Genomic DNA, 22,721 nt, shown 5'->3' with positions numbered 1-22,721 from the left:
GTCCCTGATAATGTCACAATGAATTGTGAGATGTGGGATGATGCTATCAAGGACTTGGCACCCTCTCCACCAGCCAATTCATTTTACATCCATATCTAATGTCCCCCTTCCCCTCCCCCTGTTCATAAGTCCATTATAAGTCCCCTTTACACCCATCCCAATCCCACACCCCCCTCATTGTCCTCTTCTCCACATCCCTCATCGTCCTCTCCTCCACCCCTCTCATTGTCGTCTCCCCCACCTTCATCATTGTTCTCCCCACCTCCATCATTGTTCTTCCCCACCATCCCCATTGTTGTTCTCCCCCACATCCATCATTATTCTCCACCACATCCATAATTGTTCCCCCCACTCCATCATTGTTCTCCCCACCTCCATCATTGTTCTCCCCCACCACCCTCATCATTGTTCTCCCCCACCACCCTCATCATTGTTCTCCCCCACCACCCTCATCATTGTTCTCCCAAATATATTGGTAAAAAAAAACAAAAAACATCACAACACTCACCTCTCTGTCCCTTTTCCTGCAGCGTCGTCATCGCCGGCAACTTTCTCTGTGATACAGAAGCACGCTGCATGCAGACATCATCAAGCCGAGAGCACCTGTGTCGGATCGTAAGCGCCAAGCAGCAAGCAGAGGAAGTGTTCCTGCAGCTCCACTGCCATTTTCTCCTTTAGGCAGTGGAGCTGCAGGGATTGCTCCCTGCCCGCCACACATGATGAGGGCAGTCTGGCTGTGGCCCCCCAGAAACTCAGGCTCCTAGAAACAGGTCACCCTCATTATTAGCCACCCAGCAAGGGCCCACCTCCACCTCCGGGCCCTGGTGCAGCTGCACCGCTCCTGACTCCAGCGCTGAAAAAAAAAAAAAATGCTGGAGTGGTGCTTTAATAGTACAACTCTTTCATCACCCTCTATCATATAAAGACAGAGTCTGCCTGGAGAAGAGTATGGGGTGTGTGGTGTGCCTCTTATTCAGAGGGCTAATATTCTTAATAGTAGCTCTGGTCCGGTTTCTAGATCAATTAGAAATCCATCATGTGTTTTCTTCTCAGCCCCCAACTTTTGCATACGTACTATATCAACTTTCATACATATGTGCAATAGCTATGTCCTTTTTGTGATAACATGAAGTCTTGTAATTCCTTTAGGATAAGAAATGTCGATCATTTAAGTGTGATGGGACGGACTGCTATAAAACCCAGACTACAGCACAAACAAAACAGTGTCAAGTTGGAATAAATCATTGTGAGGTAATTTATTCATCACATATTCTACAATCTTTACATTTTAAACACATACTGTATATCGCATCCTGTACAATAATAAAAAAAAAAATCGCAATTCTAAATTTAAGATGCTTTGAACGTCCCACCTAGATGACCATTTTTTTTTACTTTAAACAGGTAATAAAGTCTATGCAGATTAATATCTTAATCTGTTCATATATTAGATGGAGATCTATTTTTTTTGCACAGAAAGAGAGTAAAACAGTTTTCCATAAAACCATACAAAATAATAAATCAGACTTACTAATACAAAATAATAATGAAATTGGCATGTCCTTAAAAGGGAATCTTGTCAGGTGATTTTTTAGTATGATACTAATGGTATCCTGAAATAGGGCCTTTCAGAATGTGTAACTTTTAATGCTGTAGCTTCTCCGGTTTTCTTGCTGTAAACCCAGGAGAATTTACAGCATATGGAAATCTAAAATCAATATGCACTGCTCCCCACGCCCATAATCCGCCCACCCCTCTGCACCTGTGTCAGTGATATTCATTTTGGATTTACTATGCACTGCTCCCCACGCCCATAATCCGCCCACCTCTCAGCACCAACGCCAGTGATAGTAAAAATCCATTTAGCTGCCGACCAGGGGCAGATACAGTATACCATAAGTGCAACCTGTATAGCTCAAAAGGTAAGGGGGCCCATATCTACCTCCAAAGCAGATAGAATTGTGCATTGTGATGAGCTACTGGACTTCAAACAGCTGATATATTGTTTTTGCACAGGGGCCCTCCTCTGTCTGTGTCCACCCCTGGCCCAGCCAGACTAGTCCTACTGAATAAGCATATAGCGAGTGACAGTGATGGGACACTTCCTCTCTAACATGCTCTTTTCATGCACACTCACGTGAGTTAGTTGAAAATTGACCACTTACTTTTCCAGCCTTTTGTTAACCCTGCCCTAACATTTTTGAGATGTGTTGCTATCATCAATTACTAATAATTTCATTAAAATCACTGTTTTATCAGCAGGAGATTAAGTCTAAAGGACTAGTGAACCTGCTGCCATGTAGTCCTCCATATTCATGAGCTCTGTATAACCCCAAACCACTGATTGGCAGCTTTCTGCCTATGCACAGTGTTCACAAAAAACTGCCAATCAGTGTTGGGGGTGGGATTATACAGAACTAAGCATTCAGAGAACTGGTAGATATGCAGCAGAGAAAACAGGGATTTTATCAAAACTGCAGCAAGCAGTCTATTAAGAGTCACATCACTGAAATCAGGGTCTCTTTACCCTACAGCACGCTGCTCTCTGGGGTAGCAAACACCTGGTCACAGGTTCCCCAAAAATAGGATCTAACCCTATCCTAGATATATTGCTACAGCATAAACCCATAATACATACATGCAATAAAATTAAACAATTTCTTTTTTTTCTCTACAGTTGCAAAAAATTGTGAAAAGCAGTAGTGTCTCTTATGAGGCGGGCTGCAGTAATACCTGTTTCACCAGCACTAAATCCTGCACTACCATCACTAATGCTGACTGTTTCCAGGAATGCTGTAACGCTACAGCTACTGCATGCTGTATGAAACTAGACGGCCAGGTGCACTTTAACACTGCTTCTCTCCTTCCGAAAGGATCAGTCCTGAAGATATTCACTTGTGCCTTCTTGGTTATTTTTATCTCTCACGTCATGTCATCTTCACATGCATGAATCTGAATTTTCTTAGTTTAAGTGGTTGTCCAGTTTTGAGAATATATTTTTTTTAAGTAAATGCATGTAATTGGGGCTTAAAATCATTTTTGCAATTGGGTTTCATTAAAAATGTTGCACTGTTTGCCTTATATAACTTCTGTCTTGCACTGTCGATTGCTTGGTACAGAATGAATTAAAGGGAACCTGTCAAAAACTTTAACCTCCACATACCATTTATATGATTGTGTAACCCTTTAAAAGATGCGCCAGTGGATCCATTTATGTTCCCAAAGTGCTGCTCCAGCAGGGAGAAATCATGTTTAAAACCCTCCCCTAGCTGGGGTCATAAATGGATTGACTGGCTTATCTCTTAAAGGGCTACACAATCAAATCAATGGTTGGCCCGCTATGATTGTCCGACAGGGAGATTATAACTTTTTTTTATCTGTTGTCTTTTTATGAACTCCTCATCTGATTTATGAACACGGACCACATCAAAGTTGAATGTGCGGGGAAATAAAAAGACCATATAATCCAAACAGTGAATTTTTTTTCATGAAATACAATTACAAACATGATTTTATCCCCAAATGCATGCATTTAAGTTAAAAAAAAATGTCCCCAGAGGTGGGCAACCCTTTTAATGTGCACTATTGATGAACTTTCTTAAGAATTTGTGCTTCATTTGTTTTGTCCTAAGCCTAAAGATAAGCCTAGAAGATATTTCCTCATACATAATGTAACATCTAAATATTGCTGGATTTGGTGTCCTATCAACTAAAATGCATTTATACAACTAGAAAAATCTGAAAAGAGATCAGAACTTTATCTATATTGCCTTCAGCCCTATGTAGCACTTTGGTTTCCTTCACTGTATAGCTATTTTACTTGTCTCCTGAAATAATAATAAAAAAGTTCCTTACTTTTTGAACAATAAAACATACCTGACCATTAGGAGCAGCTAAGATTAGAAAGGTAAAAATAAAGACAAAAGGATTTTATACCAGGCTCAGAATTTACACTTCATGGTAAAGGTTATATACAGTAGATTATTTTTTAATTAACTTTACCTTTTAAAGTGAGTGTATCATCAGAAAATGACCTATTGCTTGGATTTTGATCACTTTTTTCATATCATAATCTGGATTAAAAAAAAATAGAAATCTTACAATTTTCATCTTAATCAATGAGGCTATTTTAGACACGTAAATCCTGTTCTTCACAGTAGACTTTTCAAAAGTCTCATTATCATCACAGACAGAATTACAATGACAGGTAAGACCTCAACACATAGCTGATAACATAGGATTCACCATTCACAGTTCCTCCTACCTTTACAATTACCTTTGCACACTCTCATTAGATGCTTTAATACAAAGTATAGGGTCTGAGCCAAACTATTGCTGCTAATGTACATGTGAATTGCCTGAATGAACAGGAAATATGAGTCTAGAATAGAATTGCAAGATTTATACTTTTTTTAAATACAGATCATGATATGAAACATTACCACTCATTTTTTAGAAAAAGAGATTTAAACATAAAAACCCGATTTAGACAGTAGGTCGTTTTCTGATGACATATTCCTTTTAATGACGTGGAATGTGGTTCATCACAACACAGCTAACAAATAAAGGCGATAAGCATAATGCTGTAATGGATCAATTGCATAGCATAGTTCAACATAGCCAAAACCGCAGTCCGCATCCAGCATTACAGTGATGAGACTTCCCTACTGCTGACCCTTGACCAGTATGAAGAGCATGTAGGAAAGTAAGAGAGATGTTCATCCAAGACAAACTGGTAAGGATCCCTATCTCACCATAAGGCCACGGCCCCACTATCAGTATTCGGTCGGTATTTTTTCTCAGGAGTGGAAGCCAAAACCAGGAGAGGGTGATAAATGCAGAATTGGTGACTTGTTTCTATTATACCTTTTCTCTGATTGTTCCTCACCTGGTTTTGGCTCCCACTCCTGAGAAAAAATACTGACCGAATATTGACCAAATACTGATAGTGGGACTGTGGAAAGTGGTTCTCTGGTGAAGAAAAGTTATCACCTGGCCACAGGAACTGCACCAATTGATAAATCAGGGAATTTTTATTTCCATTATAAAATGGTGCAAACGCTCAAACCGCCACTCCAATCTTTCTTTATGGGACTGCTGGAAAAATCTGAGTGCAGAGCTCAGCATCCCCATAGGAAATGGATGGAGAGCGGGTCGCACATGTGAGTATAAATGTGCTCCATTCTAACGAGTATAAATGTGCTCCATTCTAACGAGTATAAATGTGCTCCATTCTAACGAGTATAAATAAATGTGCTCCATTCTAACGAGTATAAATGTGCTCCATTCTAACGAGTATAAATGTGCTCCATTCTAACGAGTATAAATGTGCTCCATTCTAACGAGTATAAATGTGCTTCATTCTAACGAGTATAAATGTGCTCCATTCTAACGAGTATAAATGTGCTCCATTCTAACGAGTATAAATGTGCTCCATTCTGCCCATTGGTGTAGGTCCGAGTGGTAGGACCCTCATCAATCAACAAATTATCACATATCCTTTAGCTAGGTAATAACTTATTTTCACCAGACCACCCCTTCAACTTTAGACTGTTACACAAATATCTAGCACACAAATCTTTTGATAAAAAGTCCCCTTTGGTCCAAAAAATTTTGAATTCTTGAAAAAAAAAAAAAAGCCACCTAAAGCCTTTGACCTCATACACATCGCTGTATTCCAAGTTGTTCAGCGTCACAGTAATGTTTATTCTTTGAAGGTGTCTTTTCTGTTAAGTCTGTGTTGTGCTGTTCCATTGTTATTCCACATAAAAATGGATGAATAAATTGACATTTGATCACCATTTGCGGTGTGTCCCTACCCTGACCGGCCTTTGACAGGTGAAAAGAATACTTTTCCACTAGGAATAATTGAGGAATGGCACAACACAGATTTCACAAAAGATTCTCCAGAAAAAAAAGTGCTCATTTAGAAGTACAATGTTTCAGCACTGTGACTTTTTTTTGCCTAATTAACAGTTGCATTGAATACTTTTTGCTACCTGACACAACACACAATGCTATCCATACTCAATGATCTGCTTTTTATATTTTTCTGTGAATAATTTGTGTTCTTTTCTGCTAAAATTACAGAAAGCTATATAAGAATTCATTTAGATGAAATATGAATGGTAATATTCTGGAGAATAACGGATGTAGCATTATATAGTGGACAAACTGCAATAAACCATTTACGTCATATAGATCATATATTTATGGCATGCATTAAGTTACAATTTATTATTATATACAAGTCAATGCAATTACTATTATAATGTATACAAGAAAACTTACATTTCAGTAGTATAAAGATTTATGATCATATTTATGACAATGTATATTTTAACAATATAAGCAAAGCTAATACAGAAGACAAAATGTATAGTGGCACATATTTTTATATGTATTATAGTCTCGATTTAACAGCTGTTCATAAAATAACCCTCTTAGATCTGATTGCTAAATTCAGAGACCGGGATGAACTATAGTATTTACTTTATCATGTGCTCAAAGTTTATTACACATTTAGCATGAAAAAAATAGTTTGTTGCCTTCCTTTAATGAAGCATTAAAGGAAGTCTGTCAGCAGAAAATGACTGTTCAAAACAAGCACAGGCGCATGGTCAAACCGATCAAAGCACCATTCCACCTACTTGGTTTAAATCTATCCCACTTCCTCCTCCTTGATGGACTGATCTGGCACACAGGAGCCAGGTGAAGGTAGAGATAGATGAAAAACAAGTAGGTGGGAAGGTGCACTGAACTTCTCAGCCATGTTAAGGGTGCACCAAGCACCTGTGCTTAGTTTGAACAGTTATTTTGTGCTGACAGACTCCCTTTAAAGGGGTTGTCTGGGACCTTAGGATAGGTTATCAATGTCTGATCGGTAGGGGTTCGACACCCGGAACCCTCGGGGATCAGCTGTCCTTATTGGCAGCAATTGGAACTGCTCAGTTACGGAGTTGCACAGCTCCATCAATGGAATAGTGGAAGCAGCTAGGTACTCCACATCCACCTTTTATTGATTTGAATAGAGGGTGGATGTGCAGTACCTGCCGCGGCCACTATACAGTCGACGGAGCTGTGCAACTCCGTAACTGAGTTGTTCCGACACCGGGAACTGCTGATCGTTGGGGTGTCGGGTGTTGCACCCCCACCGATCAGACATTGATAACCTATTCTATGGATAGGCCATCAATGTTAACTTCCAGGACAACCCCTTTAAAGAAAATTACAGACTATTGTTGAATTTGCAACTTTAAAATGTACTTTATGAGTTCTAATGTACTTGTAAGATCACTGGGGGACAAAAACAGTGAAATAGTAAGGGTGGTCGCAATTGGGTGGCACATTCAAAAAAACTAAAATAAAAACATGACTAACCTTACTATTTAATTTATTCTACAATGTGTTTGTTTTGTAATGCCCTCAGTTGAAATGATCTATTATAAGTGGCTACTGTATGTTCTCAGTTTATAATAAACACTATATTGAAATTCAGTCTACAAAGGACTCATTTACATAACCGCATTAATCTATGGTTTAGCGAGCATTACTACAGCACTTACATTTTTATATGTCTATATGAGACCTGGTGACCTCTGTTTACCTCCATCTGTCTCCTCGACTAAAATCAGTGTTTTAATCATCCCACATTCAAAATGGCTGCCACAGTGGCAGAAAGCAGTAGTAAAGCAGAACCGGGCCTCAACATCCCAGGAAAGGCAAGGTTCAGACTTAGCACTGTGCTCGCCTTTTTCACTTTGGTGGCCATCTTGGATATAATTGGAATGTAATGCTTATATCAATAGATAAGGCAGAGGGAGGCATCAGGAAGGTGCCAGGTCAGGTGACTATGTATGACAAATGCAGAGTCACTTTCAGTGCCAAGGTGGAAGGTCGGTCTAACCTTAACAAGCTTCACCAATCACCAGAATAAGGGACCATTGTTACTCCCAGCTATATGTCTATGGCAAGGAGGAATTGGAATGGAGTTAGGCTATGTGCGCACGATCAGTATTTTGTACAGAGATTTCTGCAACGTTTCTGCACCTCTTGGCAGCAAAAATGCTGCAGAAATTCCGCTCGTTTTTGGTGTGTTTTTTCCAGTGCATTCAATAGGAAAAACGATGACAAAAAAGCACAAAGAATTGACATGCCGCAGATTTAAACGCACATGAAATGCTGTCAGGAAAATTCCTGATCATGTGCACAGATCTTCAGAATTCTCATAGACAATGCTGGAATAAGGATTCCAATGCGGTTTTGGAGTCAATTCCGGCTGGAAAAAACGCATCAAAAACGCACCAGGTGCACAAGGCCTTATGGTCAGGCATGTACACTGCCACTCCATTCAGTGTCTATATCCTTGAAAGAAACAATGCAGTGCTGTTTTTGTCACTACCATGGAGTTTTATGGAAACAGCAACATCTAGCACAGCTTAAAGCACCCCACCAGCGTTTTGTTTTTTTCTTTTAGCGCTGGAGTGGTGCTATTAATCAAAGTCCCATGACCCCAGTATTATATTCAGTAGCCGCCGTCTTCAGCTGTTCCTGGCGCCTCTCTGGTCCCACGTCGCCATCTGGTGACCGCAACATCTGACTGACCGGAAGTCAGAGGTTACGTCACAAGCTCTCAGTGTAAGTCTATGAGAGGCTCGTCCTGGCCTCATTCTGGCTGTCATAGACTTACATTGAGTTGTGACTTCCAGATCACCCAGCAAACACTGGAGCAGGTCACAAACTGCAGAAGATAGCAGACTTAGATTAGTGACACCACTCCAACGTTGCAATAAAAAACAAACATGCTGAAGTGGTGCTTTAAGTCAAAATCCTCTTTGTGCAGCTATGGGACCCGAGTCCCCTAGTGATTATTGGAGACGCCAACGTCCAGCCATTAATCTAACATTAATCATCTGTCCAGTGGATAGGTGATAAATGTTTTTGGCTGGTGTTTTCCATTAATCTTAGGTCTGTGTGAATGACAGATCTATGCTGGCACTGCATACGACACGGCAAACCTGTGGCACAATTTTTATGTGTGTGTTCTGCTGTCACTTAAAAAAAAAAATTGTATAATAAATTACAGAAAATATCATTGTTTGCCTCTATTCAAAATTATTAAGTATTTTAGTACTTTGTGCCCTTTTAGCAGGGGATTAGAAGCTTTCTTCAGTCTCAGAGGAAACAGGTCCTATGTTATGATGTCACAGTAGTATATGACTATATGACCACCTAGATGGCATTCTTCACTGTGGGAATAAAGTCCTCTTCACATTATTCTAGACTCTCAATAGCTGCATCGGTCTCGCCGTCTGCACCAGGGAATCCTCACAACGCGCGCTGCACGCTATGTGAGGATTCTGCTGTCACATGGAGTAACTGCAAACTTTTGTGAAAAATCAGGACAACCCCTTTAAAGAGGACCTTTCACCAATTGTTTCATTTTGAACTGGACACACAATGTAATAGGCGCTGTGGAGCAGAATAATGCTGTTTTGTTTTTTGTTTTATTTCACCTCTCCATTGCAAAGATATTAGCAATCAAACCATATGGCAATTAACCAGTCTTTTTTTTTGGGCATCACCAGAGGAATTTCACTGGGGGCGTATACTTCCCCCCCTTTCGCCGACTGGTACAGGAGGAGAGTGGACCCTGCCCGCGAGGGCTCACAATCTACAAGGGAGGAGATAAATTCCAAATTTAGCACAAACCCTTTAAATCCTTCATCAAACCTTACACATGATGTCAGGACCAGTCAGGTCCCAAAATTCTTAGCTGAATTAAACACAATAAACTTCAGGAAATCAATACAAAATCTGTTCCTCGCTACTTTCTGAGCAGTGCCAACCATAGTCCACCTTTATCCACCTCGTTTGGATTAGAATCCTGGACCATGACGGGCCTGGAGGATGATGTCTGGCTGAAGCTTCGACATGACTACATGCAATAAGGCATGTTGTGCTCCCAGAAGAACATAACATCAAAAGTAGAAGGAAGATCGCACTCACCGTCCCTTTAAAACATCGGGTTGTAGGGGTGAACGGAATGAATAGAGGACGACGGCCGTTTCTTGCCAAACAGCGCTTGCGAGGATCTGTTGAAGCGCTGTTTGGTGAGAAACGGCCGTTGTCCTCTATTCAGTCCGTTCACCCTTGCAACCCGATGTTTTAATTTTCCGAATAAAGTGAAGATGTTTTAAAGGGACAGTGAGTGCGATCTTCCTTCTACCCTGATGTTATGCTATTTGTGCTGCAATTAATGCACCCAAAGTCCTGAGGAGTCTGGTTTCCCTCTGACCCAGTATTTGCAAGGGAGTTGCAGCAGATGGTACCAGTACAGTCATGGCCAAAAGTATTGAGAATGAGACAAATAGTAATTTTTCCAAAGTTTACTGCTTCATTTTTTGTAATGGCAATTTGCATATACTCCTGAATGTCAAAGAGTGATCAGCTTAACAGCAATTACTGTACTTGCAAAGTCAATATTTGCCCAGAAAATTAACTTTAACCCCCAAAACACATTTCAACATCATTGCAGTCCTGCCTTAAAAGGAGCAGCTAACATCGTTTTAGTGATTGATCCATTAACACAGGTGTGGGTGTTGATGAGGACAGCGCTGGCGATCAATCCGTCATGATTAAGTAAGAATGACATCACTGGACACTTTAAAAGGAGGCTGGTTCTTGGTATCATTGTTTCTCTTCAGTTAACCATGGTTATCTCTAAAGAAACACGTGCAGCCATCATTGCACTGCACAAAAATGGCCTAACAGGGAAGAGTATCGCAGCTACAAAGATTGCACCTCAGTCAACAATCTATCGCATCATCAAGAACTTCAAGGAGAGAGCTTCCATTGTTGTCAAAAAGGCTCCAGGGCACCCAAGAAAGACCAGCAAGCGCCAGGACCGTATCTTAAAACTGTTTCAGCTGTGGAATCGGACTACCAGCAGTGCCGAGCTTGCTCAGGAATGGCAGCAAGCTGGTGTGAGTGCTTCTGCGCGCACTGTGAGACGGAGACTCTTTGAGCAAGGGCTGGTTTCAAGGAGGGCAGCAAAGAAGCCACTTCTCTCCAGAAAAAAACATCAGGGACCGACTGATATTCTGCAAAAGGTACAGGGAGTGGACTGCTGAGGACTGGGGCAAAGTCATTTTCTCTGATGAATCCCCTTTTCGATTGTTTGGGACATCTGGAAAACAGCTTATTCGGAGAAGAAGAGGTGAGCGCTACCACCAGTCTTGTCTCATGCCAACTGTAAAGCATCCTGAAACCATTCATGTGTGGGGTTGCTTCTCAGCCAAGGGAATCGGCTCACTCACAGTCTTGCCTAAAAACACAGCCATGAATAAAGAATGGTACCAGAATGTCCTCCAAGAGCAACTTCTCCCAACTGTCCAAGAGCAGTTTGGCGCCCAAAAATGCCTTTTCCAGCATGATGGAGCACCTTGCCATAAAGCAAAGGTGATAACAAAATGGCTCATGGAACAAAACATAGAGATTTTGGGTCCATGGCCTGGAAACTCCCCAGATCTTAATCCCATTGAGAACTTGTGGTCAATCATCAAGAGACGGGTGGACAAACAAAAACCAACAAATTCTGGCAAAATGCAAGCATTGATTATGCAAGAATGGACTGCTATCAGTCAGGATTTGGTCCAAAAGTTGATTGAGAGCATGCCAGGGAGAATTACAGAGGTCTTGAAGAAGATGCGGCAACACTGCAAATATTGACTTGCTGCATTAACTTATTCTAACTGTCAATATAACCTATTGGTACTCATAATATGATTGCAATTATATTTCTGTATGTGATATAAACATCAGACAAACACTAATAAAAAACAGAGGCCAGCAGATCATGTGAAAATATAATTTTGGTGTCATTCTCAAAACTTTTGGCCATGACTGTACACACCGTTTCCACATTCTCCCAGAAGAACTCCTTTAGGTTTGTTTAACCTTGTAAATTGTTTCTGATTATCTTTGTCTTAATCACCCTTTAGATACCGAATCGGAACATACCAGGCTGCAGTGGAGCCAAACCACAAAAAAAATGTAGGAAAATAAAACTCTTCATACCATATAATTATGCAACGTCAATAACCCATGGAAGGAAAGTTTGTCCTATACAAAGGGTCTGATTCATAAAAAAAATATTATGATGTATTGAATTTTAATGGCCAGTTGCTTATTATAGCCCATTATTAGCATTCAAATAGTTTCTACTTACCTAAACATAATAATGGTAAAAAATACAACAACCTATAAACAACATTTTCTTTACACCAGCAGTTAAGTTTGTTAACAACTTTGGAACTGGAAAAGATACACACAGATAACGTTTCACAGTGACCAATTTCATTTTTCAATTTTTTCTCAATCAAATATATCTTCCAGTGCATGCCTAAAATGTGCAATGTGAATGTGTAATGGTGCTTTCACATTGTGTTCTGGCACCCCTTCGGAGGCCCCATTGGGGCTTACATCTGAACCCCTCATATGTGCCGATGGGGCCATAGACTATAATGGTGCCGACAGAGCGAAAGTGCGCTCTGCTGTGCATCATTTTCAGGTGTATATGCCTACTGGAGGCGGACACTCAGACACAGTCTACTACTAGAGGTATTTCGCAACCACATCATTTCATCAGGGTGACACGTAACATGAGGGAATTTCTGCAGTCTTTCAATGGGAGAATACTGTTTCAGGAAGAGAAGGTTTCAAGTGAGGACCTTAGCTTGTTTACAGATGCAGACGGAGGTGATGGGCTTGCGGCGGTTTTTGGGAGGCATTGGTGTAGGGATCAGTGGCCGCAGACTGGTCAGAGGCAGGTTTGACCAGAAACATGACAGTTCTTGAGCTTTTCTCAATAGTAGTGGAGGTAGAATTGGAAGAATAATTTAATTGCTAGAAGTGGAATAATTAGCAACAAAAGAACACGGCGATGGTATCGGTGATCAATACGCAGACGTCATCATCATCTCCCCCGACTTTAGCATTGTTGAGAAATTTGGTGCTGAGATGTCTCCAGCATAACATTTGGCTGAGGGCTAAGTATGTGCTGGGGTCGCAAAATATTGTGGTTGATGCTCTATCCCGTTCGCCAAAGCAGGTCTTCAGAGAGCTTCATCCGTCAGCAGATGCTACAGGTTGGCTTTGGCCACATTTCTTGTGGAGCATAGTAGAGAGGAACTTGTCAGCCTAGTATGGAATTCAGTGTCAGCAGAAACATGGTGAGGACATGCAAAAGCGTGGAAGGTTTGGCTGGTATGCGCAATAGGTATCATACCCGTGGATGCAGTGGCACTTCTATCGGTAAGGTTCGATTATCTGAGGGATCTAAGACATGCAGGTAAGTCCGTGAGCAAGGTGACTAAATGCTTAGCTGGGGTAGACTTTTTTCTTAAATTGAATGAGAGCAAAGATATGACAAATGTGTTTGCAGTGAGATTGATAGTGAAAGGTTGGCGTAAGGAGACGGTGGCTTTTACAGGCACAGCCCAATATCCTTTTAATTACTGGTAAAATTAATGCAAATCTTGGTGGTTGTATGTAGGAATGTGGAGGAAGTAGTATCATTTAGAGCAGCTTTCTCTCTGGCATTTTTTGGGAGTGTTAAAGGGGTTTTCCCACTAACAAAAGTACATTTTAATTAATAGATTTTGGAATAATAATAACTTCCACAGTTGGATGTGTTTAAATGAAATGTCCCTGTGCTGAGATAATCTTATAAATGTGCCCCTGCTGTGTACTGTCTAATGGCTGTGTCTCACTGTGCAGGAACATGGTCTGATCATACCACATCTCCAGGAAAGGGAATCGGCATCAAAAAATAAACGCCCTCTGGGAAGAGGGGGAGAGAAAAAGTGTACAGACAATACAGTACTGGATCACAGATGATTTTAAACATTGTTTAAAAACAGGCAGGGAAATTTTTTACCTCACTAAAAGATTCAGCAGTTATCCTGTACTGTAATGTCTGTATGCTTTTTTTCTCCCCCTCTGCCCAGGAGCTGTGGTATGATCAGACCATGTCCCTGTACGGTCAGACACAGCCATTACACAGTACACAGCAGGGGCACATTTATAAGATTATCTCAGCACAGGAACATTTTATTTAAACACCTCCAATTGTGCAAGTTATTATTATTCCAAGATCTATTGATTAAAATGAACTGTTGTTCATGAGAAAACCCCAATAAGGGTTGAGGAATTAGTTCCGCCCACAAAAAGTTAATCAAAGGGTCTTTTAGTTAAGGATGTGGTGATATACGAAAAATTGTTAAGGATATGTGTCAGAAGGTGAAAAACTGATATTTTTGGAAGAGGTACGTGGTTGTCTGTAAATGAGTTACAGTCGGAATTCTGTCCAGTTAAAATCGTTATTATTATTATTTATTATTATAGCGCCATTTATTCCATGGCGCTTTACATGTGAAAAAGGGGTATACATAGCACAAACAATTACAATAATCTAGAACAATATAAGTCAGTGACTGGTACAGGAGGAGCGAGGACCCTGCCCGCGAGGGCTCACAATCTACAAGGGATGGGTGAGGATACAGTGGGTGGTTAAAGACTATTTGAGAGTCAGAGGTGAGGGTAACGTTTTTCTGCTGCACAAAGATAATACACCGCTAACTTGTTACCAGTTTTTGGCAGGTTTTCAAAAAGGCTTTTAGAGAGCTAGGTTTAGTGCCTTTGGAATTTGGGACCCGCTCGTTTCGTATTGGGACAGTTACAACTGCAGATGCGTGCGGCATGTCAGCGGGGGAGATAAAAGCCCTAGGCATGTGGAAATCCAAGTGTTTTATAGGTTACATTCGTCCTGGTCTGGTTGTTTGAAGTTTTTGGACGTTTTTTTTTTTTCTTACCAGTAAGATATAATAGGGTGCTATGATTTTTCTGGGTTTTAGGCATCCTCGTTTTTTCTTCTTGCAGGGTACGTGCAGGCAAGAGTAGCATTTGTTATAGGACACTCATTCATTTACTGGGCAGAAAAGAGAGCAGGCATCAGTTCTAGCGGACTTAATCTTGGCAAGCCACGGGTTTCTGTTTTTTTGGAAGGGCATTAGAGGCTTTCGATGGACACAAGTTCTCCCGATGGTTGTACAATGTAGCAGGCAATTTAGAGGTAACGTTATACTCATAATACATACGGGAGGTAACGACTTGTGCAAGATAAAGGTTGCACATTTGTTGGCCTAAATGAAACAAGATTTTTCAAGGTTCAATAAATTTTTTACAAAGATCACTATTGTTTGGTCAGAAATAGTGCCCAGGATCAATTGGCGTGAGGCTAGGAGTATAGCGGGAGTTGAAAGAGCCAGAAGACTGCTCAATGTTAGGGTTTCAAAGCATGTCCAGGCTATGGGTGGTGTAGTGGTAAGGCACAGGGAGTTAGACAATACGGATTTACTCAGGAGTGATGGCGTTCATCTGAACGAAATAGGGACAGTTATTTTCTTAGCAGGTTTGCAGAATGGGGTGTAAAGTGTCCTGATTTTTTTCAGGTGGGGTTGGTCAGAACACAATGTAGGTTTACATTGCTTTTCTCCATGGCAGTTCTCGTCCATAAGGTTTAATTTGCAAGGCCCAGCAGCGGTTGGCCTTTGTAGTTTTTGGTCTAAAGGAACGGTATGAAAAAACAGGCATGGCCGGTATATGGGTTTTTTGGTAATGTATTCTCGTGTTTTTGTTAAATAAAAGCTGTGGCCAACCCACTTAACCCATCTTTAGCTGTTTAGTGTCATTTGTTAAAGGTACAAGGAACTGTTCGGTCAATGCAGCTTAAGTCATTACATGAGGAGGCTGTTATGTTTTATGCACTCTTTGCAGTCTGTTTTCACTTGGAGCTTTAAGCTTTTTCTACCTATCCATCTTAAAAAGACAAAAGTTTCCTGTTGTCAACGGCCATTCTAAGCTAAACGTGCCTACTCCCACCCGATTAGAGACGTTACACAGCTTCAGAGTTAATAAGCAACAGCATCAGAGACTGGCTGGGAATCCCTGGTTCTATTATCTCGTTTTTGGCATTTTAAAATCTCTCTTTTTTTCCATTATGAAGTGGATGAGCCTTATGGTTGTCAATAGCCATTCTGAATGTACCCATTTGCAAATGGGTTGGTTTTGTTTGAAGCTGTATAGGAGAAGAACCCTGCACACACTCACAGTGCTGATCACAACACAACTCACTGTCACCTCTCTAATGGCAGCAATGTTCTTCAGTAGCTTGTCTGGCAGTTGACACACATACATTGGTGGCCTACTCTATTCAGTAACTGTCACTGTCCCTCACACAGAGACATTAGTCTCCTAACAGTCTCTGGCCAGGCACTCCTCTTCACACTCAGCATCATCTTCCAGATGATGAGGATAAGTCCTAAGAAATGACATAAAGAGATAAAGATCCGCAAGAATTGTTCCAAGGAGAAACAGAGAGAAAGATGCTACTAACCTGGATACGTCTTAAATAGAATCTGATAGTTGATACATACTGCCCGATGCAATGCTGATGCTGTTCAGAGAAAAACATAGTTTAATAGCCGCAGGGGACCGAGCCGAACGAGAGATTTCTGTGTGATGCTTCTCTGGAAATAGATACATTACCGTTCAAAAGTTTGGGGTCACCCAGACAATTTTGTGTTTTCCATGAAAACTCATACTCTTATTTATCAAATTAGTTCCAAAATGAATAGAAAATATAGTCCAGACATTGACAAGGTTAGAAATAATGATTTTTATTTTAAAGAATAATTTTCTCCTTCAAACTTTGCTTTCGTCAAAGAATGCTCCCTTTGCAGCAATTCCAGCATTGCAGACCTTTGGCTTTCTAGCTGTTAATTTGCTGAGGTAATCTTGAGAAATTTCACCCAATGCTTCCTGAAGCCCCTCCCACAAGTTGGATTGGTTTGATGGGCACTTTTTGTGTACCATACGGTCAAACTGGTCCCACAACAGCTCAATGTGGTTGAGATCTGGTGACTGCGCTGGCCACTCCATTACATATAGAATACTAGCTGCCTGCTTCTTCCCTAAATAGTATACATAGAATGGCCTTATGTTCACAAAAAAGAACGGGCATTGCTGAATCATTGAACAATGCCAAACATCAGCATGAATCTACAAACTCCAAAAACATTGTCAAGAAGGAGGAAAAGCTAAGGAGCAATACGGTAAAAAATAATAATCTTTATTAAATACTTTTAGTACAATAAATAGTTCGGACACAGCACAGACAGAGACACCCAGGATCAGGAGAATCCAGCACCAAGCAGTTTACAACCCCATATGCACATGCCACGTGAGCGCATGAGATAAAACCTCCGCTATAGGTGGCACATGTGCCGCAGGTGTCACATCGTCTGCGCACGCGCCCAGGCCATCACGCTCCCCGCGCGTGCGTGGTGACGCACTGGACAGAGGGCGGAAGATAGCTGGGCGCGTGCCAGACAAGGGGAACCCACGGAACGCATGCGCACAGCGTAACCAGCCAGAGTCAAGGCAGGAGAAGAACGCAACAGCAGGTCAACATAGGCTCCTAAATATGGGAACCTATACATTGTATTACTTCATGCCTGCCAGAGCAGACATAATCATCAATCCATTAAATATATAGTAATACATAGAAAAGTAATGTTTATATATATATATATATATATATATATATATATATATATATATATATATACGCAGGATTACATATGAACATATAATTATAATATAGTCCACAAGACAGGCACAATAGAAATACAAGCATACAGTGAAGTCTTCATCCCCTAGTTTAAAGGTGGAATGCTTGAATGGAGAGGAGCAATAGGCTCGTATCCACTAAAGGTCCGTGCAGGTCATCAACAGGGTATACTAGGTGAAAAACATATATGTTAAAAACAAATAACAAAACAGATAAAAATAAGAATTAAAAACAATGCCACGGAACTATAATACAGAGTCAGCAGGAGAATAGAATCTTAACCGTATTTATAAAAACGGAGAAAAACTTAAAGCTTCATTAAGCCCCCTCGGGCTAATCGTGTCCAAATTCACCATCCATCTTGCTTCCCTTTGAGCTAAAAGCTGTTTTATGTTACCGCCCCGAGAGCCAAGACGCACTACTTCAATACCACGCACTTGTAACGTTTTTGGATCACAACCATGAGATGTTTTAAAATGGCGTGGTAGGGTCTTGAGCTCACGGGGATCAGTCACTGTCCTGGCCGTGCGAATGTCCCGCACATGCTCGCGTATCCTCACACGGTGCTCCTGTAGCGCCCCAAGGGTTCGGCCGCTACAGGGGTATTGCACCTCTGCCAGAGGTGTGATATTCCACTCCCAGGTAAGGATGGAGTATGGACCAGGGCTCAGGTAGCTGCATACAGCACACACACCCCATTTCCGAGGGACAGTTCAACGGTGCTCCCATTAGACAGTAATGCAGGCACGACAGACCATGTCCCTGGCTGCAGTGGGGAGGGGGGAGGAAAACCCAGTGATGTAGGAGTAGTAGGAGACGGTTCCTGAGCGTAGGTAGGAGCCCATTGGTTGCTGGTCACCTGGGCTCATGCTTTAGAGGGAAGCATAAAAGGTGGGCACCATCTTAGATGCAGGAGAGAGAGTGAGAGCAGAGTCTGTTCAGTCAGAGGAGAAGACAGGGAGGAGAGGCTCTGTAGGAGCTCTGCTCAGGAGTGGGCCTAGAGAAAAGGCCGAGAAAGGAACAGGAGAAGAAGGAACAGGAGAAGAAGGAACAGAAAAGGAGGAAGAGAGATAGAGAAACAGAAGGGTTCAGGAACAAGAAGGTGGAAGGGACCCTAAGAACCCATGAGAATACCAGGTGAAGGGTCAGGCAGATTAAGGGTACCGGATCCCAAGTTGGTGGAGGAGAAACTACCCTCAGCCAAAGACTGGAGGTCGTGATCATTTATTGGTGCGACACCTCATCAAACCTGCTAGGAAGGCACCATATAGGACAGCGGGGAACGGGGTCCACGTTTACCCGCGCAGATCCGCGGCAGCTGGACAAAAGTGGGTCACTGGTGAGGCAGGCCAGAGAAAGGACAAAAGGGGGTCCTGAGCCAGATTTCTGAACTGTCTGGGAGTTGACCGAGCCCCACACCTGGTGGACGCAGCACGGCTCGGGCAGTCACTACCTGTACAGAAGTGACCCGGAGCACATGAACTGTGAGTAAAAGACATTGGATTGCAGTACGTTGTCTGTGTACTTTCTCGCTTCTCCAGCACTACCGGTACTGGGACTCCCTGCACCATCACCCCCATCATCCATTGCACAACCCTGGGGCTACACTCTTCCCCTGGGGAGTTAAACAACCTCAGCTGCGTACACCATCAGCCTCAGGGGATTACCTTGCAGTGGCGGTTCATAATAACCGCAATCCACGGGTGGCGTAGTCGGACAACATGAACAGCACATAGCAGACTACCATTGGTCTGACCACCCTGAGCCACGGAACCGGGTCGCCACCACTACCCCCATCGTCTTCCTGTTGCCCGGCTCCGGGTACCCCACGGCCCAGGGGGCGAGTCACTCCCTAGATGTCAACCCTATATATATCAAATTACATCCACAAGTGGCATAATATATCACATTACTAGTACCACAAGAGATGTAATGAGAGATTTTATATTCACGGGAGCCATCCGAAGATGTGAAGACGCCGCTGCGCAGGACATTGGCGCAGGCAAAACAGTGACCACAAGGAAAGCATCCCACGGTTGGTCCACGGGACCCAAATGGGTTGGGTATGTGGGGAACATAGTGACTGGACACTAATAGATCCTTCAAATTTCTAGCACGACGAGCTGTCATCAGTGGAAATTTTTCCAGGTGATCACGTAACTCCGGCTCTGTGCCCAAAATTGCCCAATGACGAGCTAGAATCTGTCGCATCACGTCCCACTCATGGTTAAATGACGAGATGTAATGGATTTTGTCCTGCATCTCTTTCTTCTGTTTAACCTGACTGGGATATAAGAGACTATTACGGGGAGTACCTCGTGCCCTCTCATAGCCACGCCTGATGCTACGATTGCTGTATCCACATTGTTTAAAACGCATGGTTAAGTCTGCGGCCTGGGCCTCAAATTTGGAATTGGTGGAGCAGATCCGCCTCATCCTCAAGAACTGACCAACCGGGACGGCCCAAATCACAGGTGAGTAATGTGCCGAATCAGCATGGATCAAGGCATTAACCGACGTAGACTTTCTGAAGACGTCAGTCTGGATGACGGAGTGTTGATCCACCTCCAAACAGACGTCCAGAAAATCAATACGTTCGGTATGGTAAGTATATGTGAGTCTAATTCCACGCGAATTCGTATTAAGACGTGCCATAAACTCCTCGAGCTCCCCCCACCGTCCCTCGCCTAAAGAACAGAATATCATCGATGTATCCCTAAATAGTTCATGCATTATTTGGAGGTGTGCTTTGGGTCATTGTCCTGTTGTAGGATGAAATTGGCTCCAATCAAGCGCTATCCACAGGGTATGCATGGCGTTGCAAAATGGAGTGATAGCCTTCCTTATTTAAAATCCCATTTACCTTGTACAAATCTCCCACTTTATCAGCACCAAAGCAACCCCAGACCATCACATTACCTCCACCATGCTTGACAGATGGCGTCAGGCACTCTTCCAGCATCTTTTCAGTTGTTCTGCATCTTACAAATGTTCATCTGTGTGATCCAAACACCTCAAACTTTGATTAGTCTGTCCATAAAACTTTTTTCTAATCTTCCCCTGTCCAATGTCTGTGTTCTTTAGCCCATATTAATCTTTTCCTTTTATTAGCCAGTCTCAGATATGGCTTTTTCTTTGCCACTTTGCCCTGAAGGCCAGCATCCCAGAGTCGCCTCTTCACTGTAGATATTGACACTGGCGTTTTGCGTGTACTATTTAATGAAGCTGCCAGTTGAGGAGCTGGGAGGCGTCGATTTCTCAAACTAGAGACTCTAATGTACTTGTCTTGCTGCTCAGTTGTGCAGCGGGGCCTCCCACTTCTCTTTCTACTCTGGTTAGAGCCTGTTTGTGCTCTCCTCTGAAGGGAGTAGTACACACCGTTGTAGGAAATCTTCAGTTTCTTGGCAACTTCTCGCATGGAATAGCCTTCATTTCTAAGAACAAGAATAGACTGTCGAGTTTCACATGAAAGTTCTCTTTTTCTGGCCATTTTGAGAGTTTCATAGAACAAACAAATGTAATGCTCCAGATTCTCAACTAGCTCAAAGGAAGGTCAATTTTATAGCTTCTCAAATCAGCCAAACCGTTGTCAGCTGGGCTAACATACTTGTGCAAGGGTTTTCTAAACATGCATTAGCCTTCTTACACTGTTAGCAAACACAATGTACCATTAAAACACTGTAGTGGTGGTTGTTGGAAATGAGCCTCTATACACCTATGGAGATATTGCAATAAAAACAAGACGTTTGCAGCTAGAATAGTCATTTACCACATTAACAATGTATAGAGTGTATTTCTGATTCATTTAATGTATGCTTCATTGAAAAAAAATTTGCTTTTCTTTCAAAATAATGACATTTCTAAATGACCCCAAACTTTTGAACGATAGTGTATATGGATAGACAATAAGGATATGGATGGAAACATTAGCTCTTGTGGAGCGGAATGAATCATGCATCGTGGTTGTTCATGTGCCCCTTCCCATCCTGCTGTTGAACTTGATGGACATTTGTATTTTTTTTAGCCATATTAACTATGTTACTTTGTAACATTTTCCATTTTTAAAGCTGGTGTCATCTCCTAGTCCTTGTTGCGCTATACCACTAGTTATCATTGAATTCCTCACCTTGCCTACTGGTTTGGTCACAGTACATCTGCACAGCAGTGCTCTTTGCCAGGCCCGGTGTCAGCACCCAGCGCACCCGGGCAAGTCCTGGGGCCCTGAGCAGGCGGGGGGGGCTCACTCGCCAATGGGCATCCCGGCGCGCTATGGCGCCTGTGAGCGGAGGAGTCTGATGCCAGCGCCCGCGAGTGGGCCCCCGCCCCCCGCTTGCTCAGGGCCCCGGCCGGCGCAATACTTACCTCTCCCCGTGCCTCCGCAGCTCCTGTGTCTTCCGCGTCACCTGACTGTGACGTCTCAGGTCAGAAGGCGCGATGATGTCTTTCCACCGCGCCTTCTGCTGAGCAGTCACAGTGTAGCAGAGAGCGGGAAGATGGCGACGCTGAGGAGTCTGGAGCAGAGCAGCGGCAGCGATGAGAGCAGCGGCAGCAGGTGAGGTGAGTATTTGATTCTTTTATTTTTTTATGTATGGAGGCATGGAACCCGGGAGGCATGGGGCATTATATGGGGCCCAGGAGGCATAGGGCATTATATGGTGCCCAGGAGGCATGGGGCATTATATGGGGCCAAGGAGGCATGGGGCATTATATGGGGCCAAGGAGGCATGGTGCATTATATGGGGCCCAGGAGGCATGGGGCATTATATGGGGCCCAGGAGGCATGGGGCACTATATGGGGCCCAGCCTGCATGGGGCAATATATTGGGCCCAGACTGCACGGGGCTATATATGGGGCCCTGCCTGCATAGGGCATTATATGGGGTCCAGCCTGCATGGGGCAATATATGGGGCCGAGCCTGCATGGGGCATTATATGGGGCCCAGCCTGCATGGGGCAATATATGGGGCCCAGCCTGCATGGGGCATTATATAGGGCCCAGTCTGCATGGAGCATTATATGGGGCCCAGTC

At 42.7% G+C, this 22,721-nt stretch overlaps 1 protein-coding gene across 1 annotated transcript in view; it reads left to right on the top strand.

The window, feature by feature from the left end:
• LOC141252837 (uncharacterized) overlaps positions 1–6,974 on the top strand; it is a 165,931-nt gene extending 158,957 nt beyond the window's left edge. The window contains exons 9-10 of the mRNA XM_073670595.1: positions 1,150–1,251; positions 2,678–6,974. Of these exons, the coding sequence (XP_073526696.1) occupies positions 1,150–1,251; positions 2,678–2,950 (375 nt within the window). The 3' untranslated portion in view covers positions 2,951–6,974. The remainder of the gene's footprint in view (positions 1–1,149; positions 1,252–2,677) is intronic.
• Positions 6,975–22,721: the final 15,747 nt, after the last annotated feature.

This window comes from Phyllobates terribilis, unplaced genomic scaffold, assembly GCF_046119375.1.
Source record: "Phyllobates terribilis strain yellow unplaced genomic scaffold, ASM4611937v1 Scaffold_2__4_contigs__length_985480577, whole genome shotgun sequence".
NCBI lineage: Eukaryota > Metazoa > Chordata > Amphibia > Anura > Dendrobatidae > Phyllobates > Phyllobates terribilis.
Note: the sequence above shows the minus strand (reverse complement) of the source record. Positions and strands in the feature narration are given on the sequence as shown.